Here is a 15,525-nt window from a genome sequence, read left to right on the forward strand (position 1 = left end):
TGTCGACGAGTCGATGATAAACTGAAAATTGGGGTATAAGAGTGCAAGAGAGTTGAATCGATTTCTAGCTTCAGTAATACGAGAGCGGTTTTTTTCACCCTCAGATCGCTCAGCAAAAGCATCATACAAGCGACAAGCGGGTACTAAGCGGCAAGTAAAGGGAAACTGCACGTCTTCCGTACCACGCGCTCAAGTCATTTCTGACCGTAAGTTGTTAGTTTAAGGGTAGTAGCCATCTTATTTGCAACACTGCTTATATTGGTTCACTGTGCACTAGGGAGCGACAGGCAGAAAACTTACCGAATGGCTTCAGTATTGACATGTCTTGACCTTCATACCGATGAAAGAGATTTTTTTAAATGTACTGTGGCTAGAGTGTGAAACAGTATCAAACACTACGTACATTCAAAACAAAAGAAGAGACTTGATGAATTCTGGAAGTGTTCTGATTCAAGACAACGCCCGCCATCTCAGCCATGATGCAGCCCAAATGAGCTGGATAGCTGAGCTGAGCCCTTGAGCAATTATAATAGCACATTTTCGGTCACTCGGCGTTAAATGCCAGCCTACTGACGGGTGTCTTCTACCTTTACGCTGCAATGAAGATGTGGCGAGGAGCGGATCGTTTTCCAAAGGGGGAGATGAGCTTCAGGAAAAAGTCAAAATTAATTGGAAGTCATTGGCGGCAAAATCATGCATAATAAGTGTAGTAAAACTTGTCCACAGGCACGACCAATTCCTCAATCGCCGATTGACTTTTTGAAGTGTGTATTTTATTATGCTTTCGCACTTTATATCTAGTGACGGTTTACTCATGTTAACAGCATTTTAGTACGGAGACTTCCGTGATGATGAAATTGATGCATCGTTTCCGGGTCAACTCCGCGTCGACTCATTTTTTATGGACGACAGGTCTGCGACAGTTCCGACTGAACGCGCCTGGAACTGTCGTTCACCAAAAATGAGTCGACGCGGGATTAACCCGGAAACCAATCATCAACAATATTTTAGTTTCATGGAAGTATACACAGGAGAGGTAAAAAATAAAGTAAATATGTTCCCTAATTCCATCAGATTCAGCATTTAGTGGAAAGCGTGAGTTGTAATATTTGGAATTGGCTGGCTCATTTCCCTCGTCACCCGCCCAAAATTACCATTCATTCAGCGCTTTTTGGGGAGAATTTTTTCTTTCGTCATTCACTCGTGTTTAGAGTGCTCATTTCCATGAGGAACGAGTGCCCTTTTCAGCTTCTTGTCGCGTGTTCATGGTGACAGTATGGTTTCTACTCGAGGACGATTGTTTTGGTAGCTTAGCCGTGTATTGTAATATGCTTATACATTATTCCATTTTATTCCATCGCTTAGGGCTGACATTGAGGTTAGAGCTTCTGCGTGTAATAATTTCTTTGTTAACATATTGCCCGAATTCCCGCTTTTTCTTAATGAAATCTGGTCTTTAAGCGTGTTTTGCTATTCCTACTGAGAGTGAATTTCGCGACCCAAGTCACGATCTTCGAGACAGATTTGGAAATTTATATGTTGAGGAAATTTGCCTGTTGTTGGAATAAAACCCTTGTATTTCAAAAACTAAGAGCATATCTGTGGTAAAAATTTTCTAACGAAGCGCATATTGGCTTGTCCAGACCATATCATTGTAATCATTGTCGGACTCTATAAGCCGCAAGGGCTTGGGTTCGTGCTCCTTGTGGTGATAGGTAACATGACATTTTCTGGGGAAATTAATCTTTTCTGTATAGAGCACTGCGATAGAGAGTTTGAAAGCCCTTGCCCCGGAATAACCTAGTCCAGATAATAATGGATAAACTTTGAGATATTAATTGCCATTCCTGCACGCATGTGGACTCCTGAGACTTAGGTGTCTAAATCTAGTACGGGCGTGCGCATGATTTTTTTCTATCATTGGTTAATATTTATACGAAGGAGCTAATGAGCGAGAATTATTCATTTACGTGACCTTTCTCTTAAGTAATAACCCAACTTAGAGGTAAAAAGCATTCGGGAATAGAAAAGAGTAGATATTTCCGCGATAGTCACAGTAACATATTCCAACTAAATGACCTTAGTTCATCCATATGTTCCTGTATTTAATGAATTTTTACCGCCCACGCTGTCGGTGTAATAATGCAATAAAATATGAGCTTCCTTTTAGCACCTCATTTTTTTATACTATGCCACTATATGATTGTTTCGTATATGTACTCAGTTTTACTTATTCAATAAATCAGAGTTTATGAAAGCAATGAATACTAAATGAAGATCGTCCGTGTAAATACTTAAAGGAGGCTGTTTTTATGTACTTTAGTTTGTAAAAGTATTTCTTGACCGTTTATATAAGTTTGAATAGGTAAATTTGATTAGAAGTTTGAGAACGATAGGTTTGAGTTGAAGTGGGTTAATCAAGTCAAAAGTGGAAGGATCAAATAATTGATATTTTATGCTAACATTTCAACCATTGATGTATTAAATAGTATAACTTGGGAATGCTTCTGTGTCTTGATTTAATTGTGGATCAAATGAGTTCATAATATATTATTACTCTATGAGAATTTAATGCCATAACTTAACTCTCAAAGCAAGTGGGAGGAGGAATTTGGCGATCTACTAGAGGCTGTTGGGGATAAGGAGAGGGATTTTATATTTTTTCTCCATGATTTGTCCTCATAAATGAAGCAAGGAAGAAAAATGACAGATTTGGTCACTTTTTTACCGAAAGAAAAAGCTGTTGGAGGATTACTGGAGGAAAATTTCTTTTGCTCTGGCCTTACATGATCCCATCCATTAGGATTAACTCATACTATTTCCATGGTAGTCTGATGATAATACGGGACCTGTTATGATGATACGGGACCTTTGGCATTTATAAAGGTGCATCCGTTTCATTTTTGGATAATAGATTGGAGCTAAATGAACTTTCGGAATTTGATCGATACTGGAAAGTTGCTTTTGGTGAGATAACTCCTGAAACATTTTGCCACGTATTTCAAAATTGTAGGGTATCTCGAGTCAAAATAAATTCAGTTTTTCTTCTCTTTCAATTATATCTGCAACAGTATATGTTTTAAATAGGATATTAATTAATATATCTGCTGAAATGGGTTAAAAAATTTATTCATTTAAAACAAGCATTATTTCACTGTGTACAAATACTTCTCCTTTGTAATACAAATACGTTACTCCTTTTACGCGTATGTTTCTCGTTTATTATTTTGAAGCATTATTATTTTTCTTCGTCCAAGAATTCTATTTCTTATATTTACTTTATTATTGAGGCATCTGGGTCCCAGCATCAATCCGTATCACTGAGTTCCCACTTTATATTTTCATCGAAAGACCTCATACATTTTGTTTTCATGGTCAACACGGTTTTCAGCATGTTACTTGGGGTAGATCATACTCAGTGCTACAGATGAGTAGCAGGTATGCGTTAGAGGCTGAAGGAAACTTTCCTCTGAATCCTCATGAAATATTCTCAATGTTGATAAAAAAAATACACTCTAGCATGTCACCAGCTGTATACACGATCGAAAGAAGGAAGTATAATCGAAGGATGTACATTTCAAAAAAAAAATCCAGACAAGTACGTCTATCGTCTACTTTATTTCTGTCTTGGGGAGGAATTCACAAAAAGGGGATTTGAAATGTTCAATTTCTCGGCACGAGAAAATAATCTCTTGATTGGCATGTTCACAGAACGCCATTTTTATAGGTTTGTTGACTGTTCGCAAATGCAAATGTTGTCCTTTTGTTCGCAACGTCCTTCGTTGTTGTTCTCGTCTTTAATCATATAGCAGTGTCCGTTTCGGTGCCTGGTCGTTCAGTCGTCATGACCTGGTTCTTAGGCCCTCCTGTAGATGGCCTGGACTGGCTTGGGCAAGTGGTCTCCCTCGGCGTGGAATCCTGTTTCGTCGGCGTAGTACCTGACGGTGAGGAGCTGTCCATCGGGGCCTGGGTAGCTGTAGGATCCCTGCACAACCTGTGCCTCCTGGTCCTTGAGGCCAGCGTTCTTCAGGTATCCGCTCTGCTCGACAATGATGCCGTTAGCGGTCTCGTAGCTGAAATTGTAAAGAAGACCGATTACATGGTTAATTTTTCATTAATCATTCTCATGTTTATTGACCCCATTCATTTTACACCATTTTTGAAAAGTGTCTGACGGAACCTTTATTTTTTTAAGCATTCAATATTGCTTACTATTAGTAATATTATTATTTTGCAACTTATTACTGTAATGCGCTGGATATCACTCTTCTTTTATGTTGGTCGAAATAAGCTAAGTAATTATCGCCTTATTCAGAGCTAAGAATTTTCATTTTAAGTAAGAAACGAAAGGTTGGCTATCAACCGTTGAACCATTGAAAATTGTAAAACATAAATAAAGGCTAATTTTTAGATAAATACTTCACGATGATCAGAATTTCAGTTTTCCGGATTATATATTTACTTAAAAATGTCACCCCCGAAAAAAGCAATAAGTGTGTCGTAATTAAAGCTAAGAAGTAATTGCATACAATAGGGTGGTTTCCTATTATTTTTTTATTGCCTAAATCGAAAGATTATTACTCCTGGAGTACGTATTTCACGCTTCTAGATTTTTAAATGACGATACCTATTTTTCGCGATCAAATGAAAAGTGAAAAATTTCAAGCGCGCGAAAACGCGACGCGTAAGTAGGAATGAAGGGAAAAAGTCCGTGCGACGCATTTTTGGTTCCCCCTCCCGCCTGGTAGGTGACCTTGATCGAGGCTCTGAGCGCTGATAGGACGCAGGATGCTAACGGATAGCTGAGTACCTTCCTGGCTGGTAGCGCATGGCTTAAAAAAGGTTTATTAATACCTTATCAAGCGAAGAAAACTTTCCGACCTTAGCCAGTTTTAATAGGTGATTATTAAGACATGTTTCCCTGAGCTCTGTGCCTCATGCATGTATTGGTAGTCTCTGACGATGCATAACTCCTATCCTCTCGTGTAGAAACTAGGTCCCTGTGACGTCACGTGGAGTGGAATCGCATGGGCGCCAATCTGGCCTTTTTCAAATGAGGATAAAATTTGACCCTTGCCATTCGTCTAAACCGGTATTTCAAAAACCAAATAATTTGTGTATTATGAATACACTAATGGTGTGTAACGAATCGCCATCAATGCCTTTTGTTTTCTTTGATGAAGGAAACTACCCTATTGGTTTTGACCTCACTTACGCTCTAAAGAAACGTGAACGACATTTATTTTAACGAGTATTGCGTGAGGAATTCTCGAATAGGTACGTTCAGCGCAATAATTTCACTGTAAGGAAAGGTCGTTGAACCATGGTAATACTTCTTGTAAAATATTTACCTGAAATTGGTTCAACTATACTCATTGCAAAATGAATATACGGGACTATTTGTAAACAGAGGTGGATACAGGATAAGGGTGTAACCTGTCCGCAGTAGTGGGAGTCCGAGAGGTTACGAAAATGTGGAGAATTTCGAGGCTTCTCTATTAGGTTGTCTCACTACTAATTTTCCAAAGAATGAACCGGGTTGTTAGGTTCAGCAATTTATTTCTCCTTGACGCTCAGAAAAATATCTGTTATGAATTGCCCAAGAAATCTAAGACTAGCTCGTAGTCTTCGAGTCTCTAACAGCTCCCGGCTTTACTAGCTTAAAATCTGAGTAATGCCATCTGTACGCCCGTAGCAAAATTTGAACGGTTTTACTTGTTTAAAATACTTAAACTTTTAAGGTAATGGATAAAGTCTTTCTGCTCCGGACCCCATACTCTTGCTAAGTAAGAAATGGAAGGTGAGCCATCAACCGTTGAGCTATTGAAAATTTTAAAATATAAAAAAGGCTATGCTCTAGCTAAATACTTTCCACCTAGAACAAAAATTTATGTGCATTTTAGTTTTTTAAATTATCATGAGATATCTATTAATTAATTAAATTAATTAATTCCTAATATAAAATTTTACCTCACGATAAGTTCCTTTAATGAATTAATTATATATTACTTATTATAGAATTAATTATATATTATATGTATAGGGTCCATTGCCATTTATTTAATGTGAATTGGATACCCCATAGTTGTGATACCTGGATCCGCCATTGTTTGTAGGCAATAACCGTTCCTATCAAGAATATGTTTTCATGTGGTGAATAGGTACGCTCGTCTTTTATCAATCAATTTTATTGATTAGATTCTTACCTGTACTGGAAGGTTCCGTCAAAGCTGACGTCCTGTGCCTGCCTTACGATGGCAATGGGTGGGTTGTAGGGCTGCTTGTAGGCGATCGGGACAGGTGCTGGGGCTGGAACTGGTGCGGCAATTGGGATTGGCACGGGGGCTGGTGCGACCGGAGGCCGGTAGCGGCCGATGACAGGAACAGGCCTGTATTGGGCCGCGGCGCACCCGATGACGAAAATAAGAGCCAACTGAAACGAAAAGGAGAGGGCTAAGCAAGGAATTCGCATAACTTAGTGAAATACAAATTCTTAACCTTAAGGAGGGTATAAGATTCAATGAATTTGAATTAGTTCCCCGGTTATCTGAGAAAATAAAGTAAAACGCGGGATGAAACTTAAAAGACTAATTTGAAAAGAAAAATTGAGGCGTATTGTTACCATATGACCAACTATTTGTACTAAAAGGAGAGGACTAATTCAGGCATTTTCACAACTTACTATTAGACGAATTATTCCCCTCGAGAAGGCTTTAAGATTCGTAGAATCAGAATTAGTTGGGGCATTTTTCTACTGCGTAGGGAATCGTAGATAGAGGTTGTTTTTCTTGCGTGTTCACGATGAAGTCTTCGAAGGGTTCGATAGTTGATTTGATCAACAAAAATTGCTTTCACAATGTTTCTGTGGAAGTAGGAATTTCTAGCTACTGAGGAAACCCCTTTATTACTGAGAGTCAGTCGTATAGTATGGTTTTTGTCACTTCTCACTTCTTCGGTTTTTTACAATTACCTCTTTGCCCAAGGCTTTCCAATTACTATCCCATCGCGAATTGATTTAAGCAGGAACTGGTCAAAAGAATCCTTAATCCTCTAATACCCTGAAACTCTCTTTTTGAATCAATCCACCCATTAGAAAACTCAAGTTTTTCTTCAAATGAAATCTCCAGTTTGAAATCGTAACTGTCTATAGTTATTTACTAGAAACTGCATTAAGTTGCAAATGGATGTAAATTTAATGCATCGCATTTCAAAAAACACCTAAGTCTCCGTGTTTAACTTAAGCTTAACTCAACCCAGCAGTTGGTTCTTTTTCATTCCTTCTTGCATTTGCGCTGCTACTCATTTACTTCCAATAATTTTCGTGGTGATGGATGAAAAATGAGAGAAGAGGATTTAAAAAAGCTTGTTTTGCAGCTAAAATTACTACGGATAATCTTAAATGCGACTTTGCAACCTCCGAGTTCCAAAATTTCCAAATTTTTAGACTTTATTCATGGCTGCGTTTCAGTGATCTAGACAGGATAATTTACGGTAAAACATCTCATCGGAAGATTTTTGAAATAGTACGATAAACTTTGGAATGAGGTAGCCAGGGACATGTGCATGCCAATATGAAGCTATTAAAAAAATCGAAGACCGAAGATGGATTTGGTCGGTAAAGTTCGGGGGAAAATAAATGGGAATAGATTTATGTGATCCTCCATAAAGAAAAATAATTATGAAAAATTGAACGGTTTTTAGTACCCAATTTTTTCATTTTTTATATTTAAGAATTTTTAAATATTCCTCTAAGTACGAAAATCATTATATGCTCATTTTTTGTCGTCTAAATATGAAATCATGCTCAATTAAATTTATATTAGCCGCCATTATTTCATCTGAGCACATTCTCTTTCAGAAAAGTTTTGAAAAAAAAATGGCTTTCTCCGTACATTTTCAAAATTTGATCTATTGCTTCAATATTTTCCTTTGTATGGTTATTTAATGGTGTTCAATGTAATATAAATTATCAGAAAAAGTGAAGTAACGGCTTCAATCGTCCAAAATATTTAAGAAACCGCTGTCTATATAAAATTTTTACCAAATGGCCGTTTTCTGCTTAGGAATTAACAGCTTCAATTTTTTGTGTTACACGCTGATAAAAATTCACTAAGTTCCTTTTTTTACCTTTGTAGTGTTCGTATATGTTAAAAAATACTACAAAATTATGCGAAAGAAAGCTTTATAATGGTTACATAAAATTTCAACGGTAGGATATATTATTGCAGCATTTCCGCACGCATCGCTTTTCGTATCTAGAATACCAATTATTATGGATACATATTTATGACTGCTTTTCGGAAATCTTGACTGGAAAGTTTACGTCAACTCTTCTCTTTTTCGTATTTTTTTAAGGGCGACTATGGGTAGGATGAGGTATCCAAGGACACGTCCATACCGAAATGTTCTTTGCGTAAAAATTTACGACCCAAGAAGAACTTCGTCAATGCACAGCTCGTAGACATGGGTCGGAATCACGTTGAGTGCTCCATTGTTTGGAAGCTCTCCTCTTGGAATCACTTGTTTGTCGTCCCTTTCCTCTGAGGGGCCTGTTTTACTCGTCTTTGTAGCGAGCCTTCATCGCTTGTCGCGAGGTCACCGGGTCAAGTGTGTTCCGAATCATCTCTTTACTTCCTCCGCCAACTGTACTGAACTCTGCTCGAGGAAAAGTCTACGTGCTCGGAAAAAAATTTCTCGACTATTTTTTGAATTCATAGATGTTGCGTATGAAGAAAGACGAAAGTGTATGGGCCAATAACCGTCGCTGTTATTTAGGTGGACTTCAAAGTCGTAGTAATCATAACGTAAGTGGAAAGTTGCGTTACTTGTGCAATATAGAAATTTACCACGTTTCATGTTAATGTTGATTGCAAAAGGAGTTAAAAATGCTGTTGCTATGTGAGGAGATTAATTGAAAATTGCATTTTGTCTAATTTTAGAAAACAGTTTTGTGGTTTTGCAGGTTAATATGGTATTTAAGACTAGCTCATGTAGTTATAAGTCAATACGTTCGAGGATAAATGCAACATTTGATGTGTTTTCAGAAAGTTTCACTGTTTTTCACTTAAATTTGAATTTGAGAAAATATGAGCAGCTTTTGATTGGCCTACTAACCTCTACAAAGTTGTTAGAGCAGTAAAAATATGACTGGAATATGTCGGTTTGGCTTCTAAATTTAAGTTAGATAGCGAGTAGGATATATAACATAAAAAGTGGACCTTAGTATTTGTTTACATTGTCTCTTCAGAAATTGGCTCTGTACCAAGTTAGGATGTTATTTGAAACATTAATTGGCATTATTTATATTTGCTTGGTAGCAAAGACTACGTTCATCATACGTTAAACTAAAGAGTTGCGAAAAAAGTTATTTTATGACATCTCATCCTACCAGTCTGTAACATCCATGGGTGGAGTTGGATCTATGCTACTTGGAGGAACGACCTCAGAGGGCTGCCCTTCAACAGGCCTGCCACGAGTAAGGAACACGACGCTTAGTGTCGCGGAAAAATCGCAGAGCAACCCAACTATGCTCCGAGAATCGCATGTTCCTCCCTTACGTTCCTAATTTATGATTTTTCTTGTTAGCGGCGAAACACGTGTAGTGTAAATTCAATTTCCATAATGGCTCTTCGGTTCCCTGTTGGGAAATATTTAACCCATGAGTTTTGGAAAAATTGAATGGATGAGGCAGATACTTTGTGGATATCCATTATTAGATGTGAAGTGAAACACTTTGCACTTTCCACATAAAAATTAATTAAGCTATAGACTGTAGTTTAATAAATTTTTATGTGGAAACTGCAAAGTGTTTCACTTAATATCCCATGTTTTTTTTCCTGGAAATCCGTTGTAGTACATATGGAAGAATAATGAGATTCTTACTTTCATTTGGTCCTCCGTACCTATAACCTAATGTTGCCCTGGGCCTCTGCACTAAGTCCCAGTTTAACCAATATTTATTTTACCGAAAATTCCATTTAAATAAGGACTCTACATCTGATGACCTCATAGATTCAAATTATACCTCGTCCCTCAAATTAAAAATTCTATCAAGTTTGGCAAAATCAAGAGCCCTGGCGTAGATTATCTGTATTTTTATGTTCCATTTTAATATAATTCGTATTAATATATGTGAAGTTGTAAAATGATTAATAGGACGGCGGAACGGGCTTCTTTAATACAAGCCGTTTCATTTTACTGTTTTATTAGTGTAGAAACTTCTGCCTCGTCAAAGATGCATGGAAATTATTTTGAAATTACTTAAAACCTTGAAAATGATAAGTATGTGTTTAAATGTATTCGGTAATTTATTTTAAAGAAATATATTTCACGTATCAGAGTTTTTCGAGGTAGGAAATCATATCTTGGTACACACTCTTTTTCTATCTTTCAGATAGATACTCTGAAATCAAGATATAGTCTTACTTAGATTTTATGCTTGTTCCGCTACAAATATGAGAATTGTGAATTTGTAACTTAAAATTAGAATCATTTAAATGGTTAAAAATATCTACACCTAATGAGATGAGACGGATTGGAGAAAAATTTTTTCCACTTCACCAAAGAGAAGAAACAATGTTATCTATATTGAACATTCAAGAATTTCAATCCCCAAAAAAGTCAAGATATTGCGAGTAAAAACTTCAGGAAGGAGTGGTTTTCTTATCCGAGTTAGAGGCTTCGGTAGATATGTTTCGCAACGTAAAACCCTAGGGGTAATGAAGTCAAATATAATGTAATGATTATTGGAGAGTATCTACGTATGGTTTCAATATTATAGGCATTTCCAAAAAAAATTAAAATGCGCCTTAAATCTCGTTTCACAGGTTAAATGTGAACTTAAAGCACTTTTAATTTGTGTGAGAATTCATTTACTAAGCCTGAATGGAAAACTATTGACTGTCTAATGCTAAATCAGAAGCCAGTAGAATGGCAAAAGTATTGTAACGGGCAATTGTAAATAGTATTGTTTTCCTCAGATAAATATCAATGAAGTACATTTCATGTATTAGACAGTCTTTCATCAGTAAATTGAGCGTAATTCGTCGTTTGAACGTTAGTGCAAATACTGGTATTAGTATATATTAGTTTCTTTTGTCAGATACAACGAACTAAGTGCGTCAATCCTTGATGGGTTTTACCACCGGTTACTAAAATCATTTAGCGTCGATGCTTCCGTCTGAGTCATCTGGGCTGTGGCTGTTTTTCTTTACCTTCTTGTTTACTCAGCTGATTCTACGTTTGTGAAACTGCTTGTGCATTATTTTATCTGTGAAATTATTTTATTTTTTTTTAGTTTCGCAATGACTAACCTTGAAGTATTTATCATTACTATTTTTGAATCTCTTTTGGTGAATTCTGAACGACATGTGTTTGAAGACTAAGCATGACTGGTGCATACCTACTATGAAGCAGAAGTATCTCCGCATGTCTATCGATGAAGATTGCCGCCCAAATGGAATAATTTTCTTATCATTTTTAAATTTAGAAATGTTTTTGTATTTCTCTTTAAATGAGAGACACTATAATTTCTTAATAATTTGAATCCTCAAGCAAGAGTAAGAACTAGAACTGCTACACCCCCACTTATGATGCAAAAATTTTGTACGTGAAACATAACCAAATTCTAATGAGTGTTTCCTGCATAAGCAGTGAAAAATTCAATGTCAGTATAATTATTGAACGAAAAAATATCAGTTTAAAACAACTCGTCGTAGGCTTACGTCTGATGGAAAAGGGTAGGTACTAGTGCGTTGAATCTAAATATAAGGTGAAAAAAAGTAGGCCAATTACCGAATATCGAAGCCAATACCATTGTGTACACAACTAAGAAATCATAATGCGTGAAAAAATATTTTGGTTTCACCAGCCGGCGGAAAGTAAATATATTTTACCTTTTCGGCACCGCAAAAATATTTATTTTATTAGCTTATTTCTCTACCAAAAAGTAATTTTCTACATTATTTATAGCGATTAATTCATAAAAATTTTAGCCTAATAAAAGATAAGTTTTATGAGAAAAAATGAAATTTTACTGAAAATTTTGTTTTTATCTATTTGTCTCTATCTTTGAATATGGGGAGAATATGTGCTCAAGATCATTTTAAAATTAAAAACCTATGTAAGTAAGATCAGAGGCTTTCATAGTAAACTAGTTGAAAAATTTTCCCGGGTTATCCACCGGGTAATTTTTCCTAAATATTAGTTCCAATATAGCAGATGTGTCGCGACGTTTCAATGACCGAGTCGAATACCGAAACATTGGTCAAGGATAAATGCATGCGGAAGATAGCCTAAATGAATTCTTTTTGATGAAGTCAATGTATTGTTGTCTTCAAAATCCGTTCGTAGGCTTCATAGTAGTAAAACGCCAATCAGTGGTACAGGATACCTAAGGTCCTGAACGGGAGCAGTGGACTAATTATATGGATGATTTTGACAGTACTCACCACAGTCTTCATTTTGCGGTCCTTGTGTGAGAAGTGGAGCTTGGAGGAAGAGGATCACCGACTCAAGCTGAGGACTGAGGTGCCCCATGGACTGGCTGAATCCTTATATACGCGGCGGCAGTTGGGGGCGGTGGCTCACGGTCAGGAGCCGGTGGGTGGGCGGGACGCTAGGGATGGAGAACATTGCCGGGGGTTGGGGGCAGGGACACTCTTCGGGAGAAGATGGGTCCTAGTGCTCCGTGTCGCCACTTCTCAGGAAGGCGAAATGGCAGGTTAGAGGGAAATATATGGCCTCCGCGATAGAGCACCATTAGTCCGTCATCATCTCTCGCATCTGATTTCCTGATAATTTTTGACTTGCCGAGTAGGCGCTGAATCGGTTTTCGTTTTAGGAGGATGGATCTCTTTCACTCTAATGATATTTTTTTGTTTGTTTTTTTTTGCGATTCTTTTACATACCCTTTTTGCGACAGTTAAAATTTGCCTAATTGTGTATACAAAAGCTCTAAAATAATATATGTTGGCTCAATAACTCCTGATAATAGTGAGATTCGACTTAAGAGGATGAATCTTTCTCACTGGGACAGTAGTTTTATTGCGAGTCGTAATTACCCTTTTCGCAACAACTTAACTTGACCTAACTATGTAGTTAAAAACTCAAAAATAGAGTCTGTAGGTTCTCAACTACTGGAATTAATAAGTGAACTATAGATATTTATTTTGTGAGGCAAGTTCATATTTCACTTGACACTAACTGATCGCTCTATTGAGAGGCATAAACATTTCAGGGTTAATATATAGTTTGTTCCGCGAATGAAATAATGTCATTGATAGGGCTGATTCTTAAAAAGGCAAGTTATGCCAAGTTGTTTCAAAGTGGTTTTTACTTGTTCAATACTTATCCTGACATCGAATTAATAGATACTGATGTAAAATGTTCACATATTAGTTAAGTGGCTCCTATGAAACCTAATCTTGGTCTACTATATTTTCATCAAATTAGGCGTTTGCAATTCAAACGGCATGTAAAATAATTTTATGCTGACAGTATGTTACGTGAAAACACTGGTCGAGTGGGTACAATGCTTAGCCTTAAAAATCCATAATAGTCAAGAATAGGGCATAAATACTTGAATTAGGATATATGCCCTGGAATATTTTCCGATTGGGAAGAAGAATGTGCAAGGAATTATTTTTTAAATATGATTTTGTTTCAATGATTTCAGATGAAATTGCTTCGGCTAACGTTGATAATCTGTTATTTAACCATTATAGGAAGAGGAAGATACCAAATGGCTTTTTATCGCATATCGCAGTCTCCTTTTAACTTTACCTACTCATAGTTTGATTAAGAATTCTAGACACTGTGTAAACATTTTAATTTTAAGTGGTTCGCTTGGTTTTTATTACTACTCTTGCAAAAATAAAATATTATAATCGGTCGAAATTAAGAAGCAAAACTATTGTTCCCAAAAAAATTTTTGTGTAGTATTTTTATGGAGAAATCTATCGGCTAAATAGTTATGGCATTGGAACGTATTACTTTTACCATTATTAGGAAATACACCACTCCAAAAATGAAAAAGATTTATTTAGTTGCTAATACATGGCATGGGATACCTTAGCTTTTGAGTAAAGAAAAGAAATAAATGAGGAAATAGGAAGAGTGCTTCACCTAAAAAAGGGCTGTGTATTATTTGCACCTTTTCATAAAAGAGATTTTGATTGTTTTGGTAAGAGATTTGAATTATTTTTTACAGTTGGATCATATTAGCATCAGGATAAGGGCGGCAAAAAGAGGTGATAATTCTGCAAATCTTAATCTCAGTGTTAATTGAATGTGTAAGAGAGGTTTTCACTGCTAATTAAATACAAGTGAGTAGAAATCGAATTTCGATTTAAAGAGATTGGTATTTTAGGTCTTGAAACTTAAGGGGTTGAATTTTTAATTACATAAGAATATTCTTCAAATCGGTCTGAGTAATAAAACAAAATATTACCGAATAAATTTCAAATAAGTTAAAATGTTAATCTTACTAATCCATTTTTTTATCGTCGGCTTCAGCTCGGAATTTAGCTCCGTCCAGAATGTCTATGGCCGAATCAAAAAGTCAAGGTTGACGGGGGAAAGGTCAAAAGGACACGGATGGCTGCCCGGCCGTCCGCACCTTTTTTATGGCATCGTTATCATTTTGAATTGGCTCGCCCAAGGGGTATCAGGAATTCTTTGGAAGGATACTCGGAAAATTAAAACGGACGCGTTTTTGGGGAATTAGTTTGGAAATTTTGAACATTCCCTACGTATAACAGGCATTAGACTAGATAAAATACATATACCTAGTTTCTACGCTCAGGTACATTGAGAGGAGCCCCAGAAATTGCATAATGAATCGTGCGAAAAGTCACTAACCTTTGTACGTCCTTCCCACACTTACTCGGACATGCGTTTTTATAATTGATGAGTATACTTAGTAATAATAAATTGATTACTGAATATAATGTTCTTTAATGAGATTAATCATTTGCTTAATACGCGAAACATAACCATGACTCGTGAAATTATTTTGCCCAATATTGTACCTATAATTCCATTTCAAGTTCTTAGTAAAAGTTAGAAGATATATGTAAAAGAGGAGTTTTATTTGGCGGAATAAGTTTAGCTCATGAAAAATGAATATAAACCCTTTTTCACCGAATACTATGAGTTGACTTCTCTCGAGGTTTGCACGTGAGTCAGATTGTAAATGTGCGCAAACTCGAGAGAATTTAATTCAAGGATCTTGCGATTTGCGTGGGTAAATTTTTAATTTAAAATGTGTTTTCCCTTTCATTTCTGATTGAAAATTAATATAAAGAAAAAGTAATTGAGTAGTTGGTGTAGAAAAATTCACATTCATTTCATGTGAATAGCTAATTGACCGAAAATACATATTCTAATCAGTTCTCTGTCTGAAATCCTAAAAGAGGAAGAATGATTAATATTTTGTGGCCATGTTGACACTGAGCGTTGCATAACACAAAAGTTGCATAATTTTGCTTAGAATGGCACACTTCACGTTCGTAATCTTTAATATTG

General features: G+C 36.4%; 1 protein-coding gene across 1 annotated transcript; it reads right to left on the bottom strand.

Moving 5' to 3' along the window:
* Window positions 1–3,599: 3,599 nt before the first annotated feature.
* Window positions 3,600–12,558, bottom strand: LOC124160982 (endocuticle structural glycoprotein SgAbd-2-like). Its single transcript, XM_046537119.1, has 3 exons — window positions 12,450–12,558; window positions 6,207–6,433; window positions 3,600–4,073 (listed from the first exon to the last, which is right to left on the bottom strand). The coding sequence occupies exons 1-3, from the start codon at window positions 12,459–12,461 to the stop codon at window positions 3,857–3,859; spliced, it is 456 nt and encodes a 151-aa protein (XP_046393075.1). The 5' UTR covers window positions 12,462–12,558; the 3' UTR covers window positions 3,600–3,856.
* Between the last annotated feature and the right edge of the window lie 2,967 nt (window positions 12,559–15,525).

Source organism: Ischnura elegans, chromosome 6 (genome assembly GCF_921293095.1).
Source record: "Ischnura elegans chromosome 6, ioIscEleg1.1, whole genome shotgun sequence".
Lineage (NCBI taxonomy): Eukaryota > Metazoa > Arthropoda > Insecta > Odonata > Coenagrionidae > Ischnura > Ischnura elegans.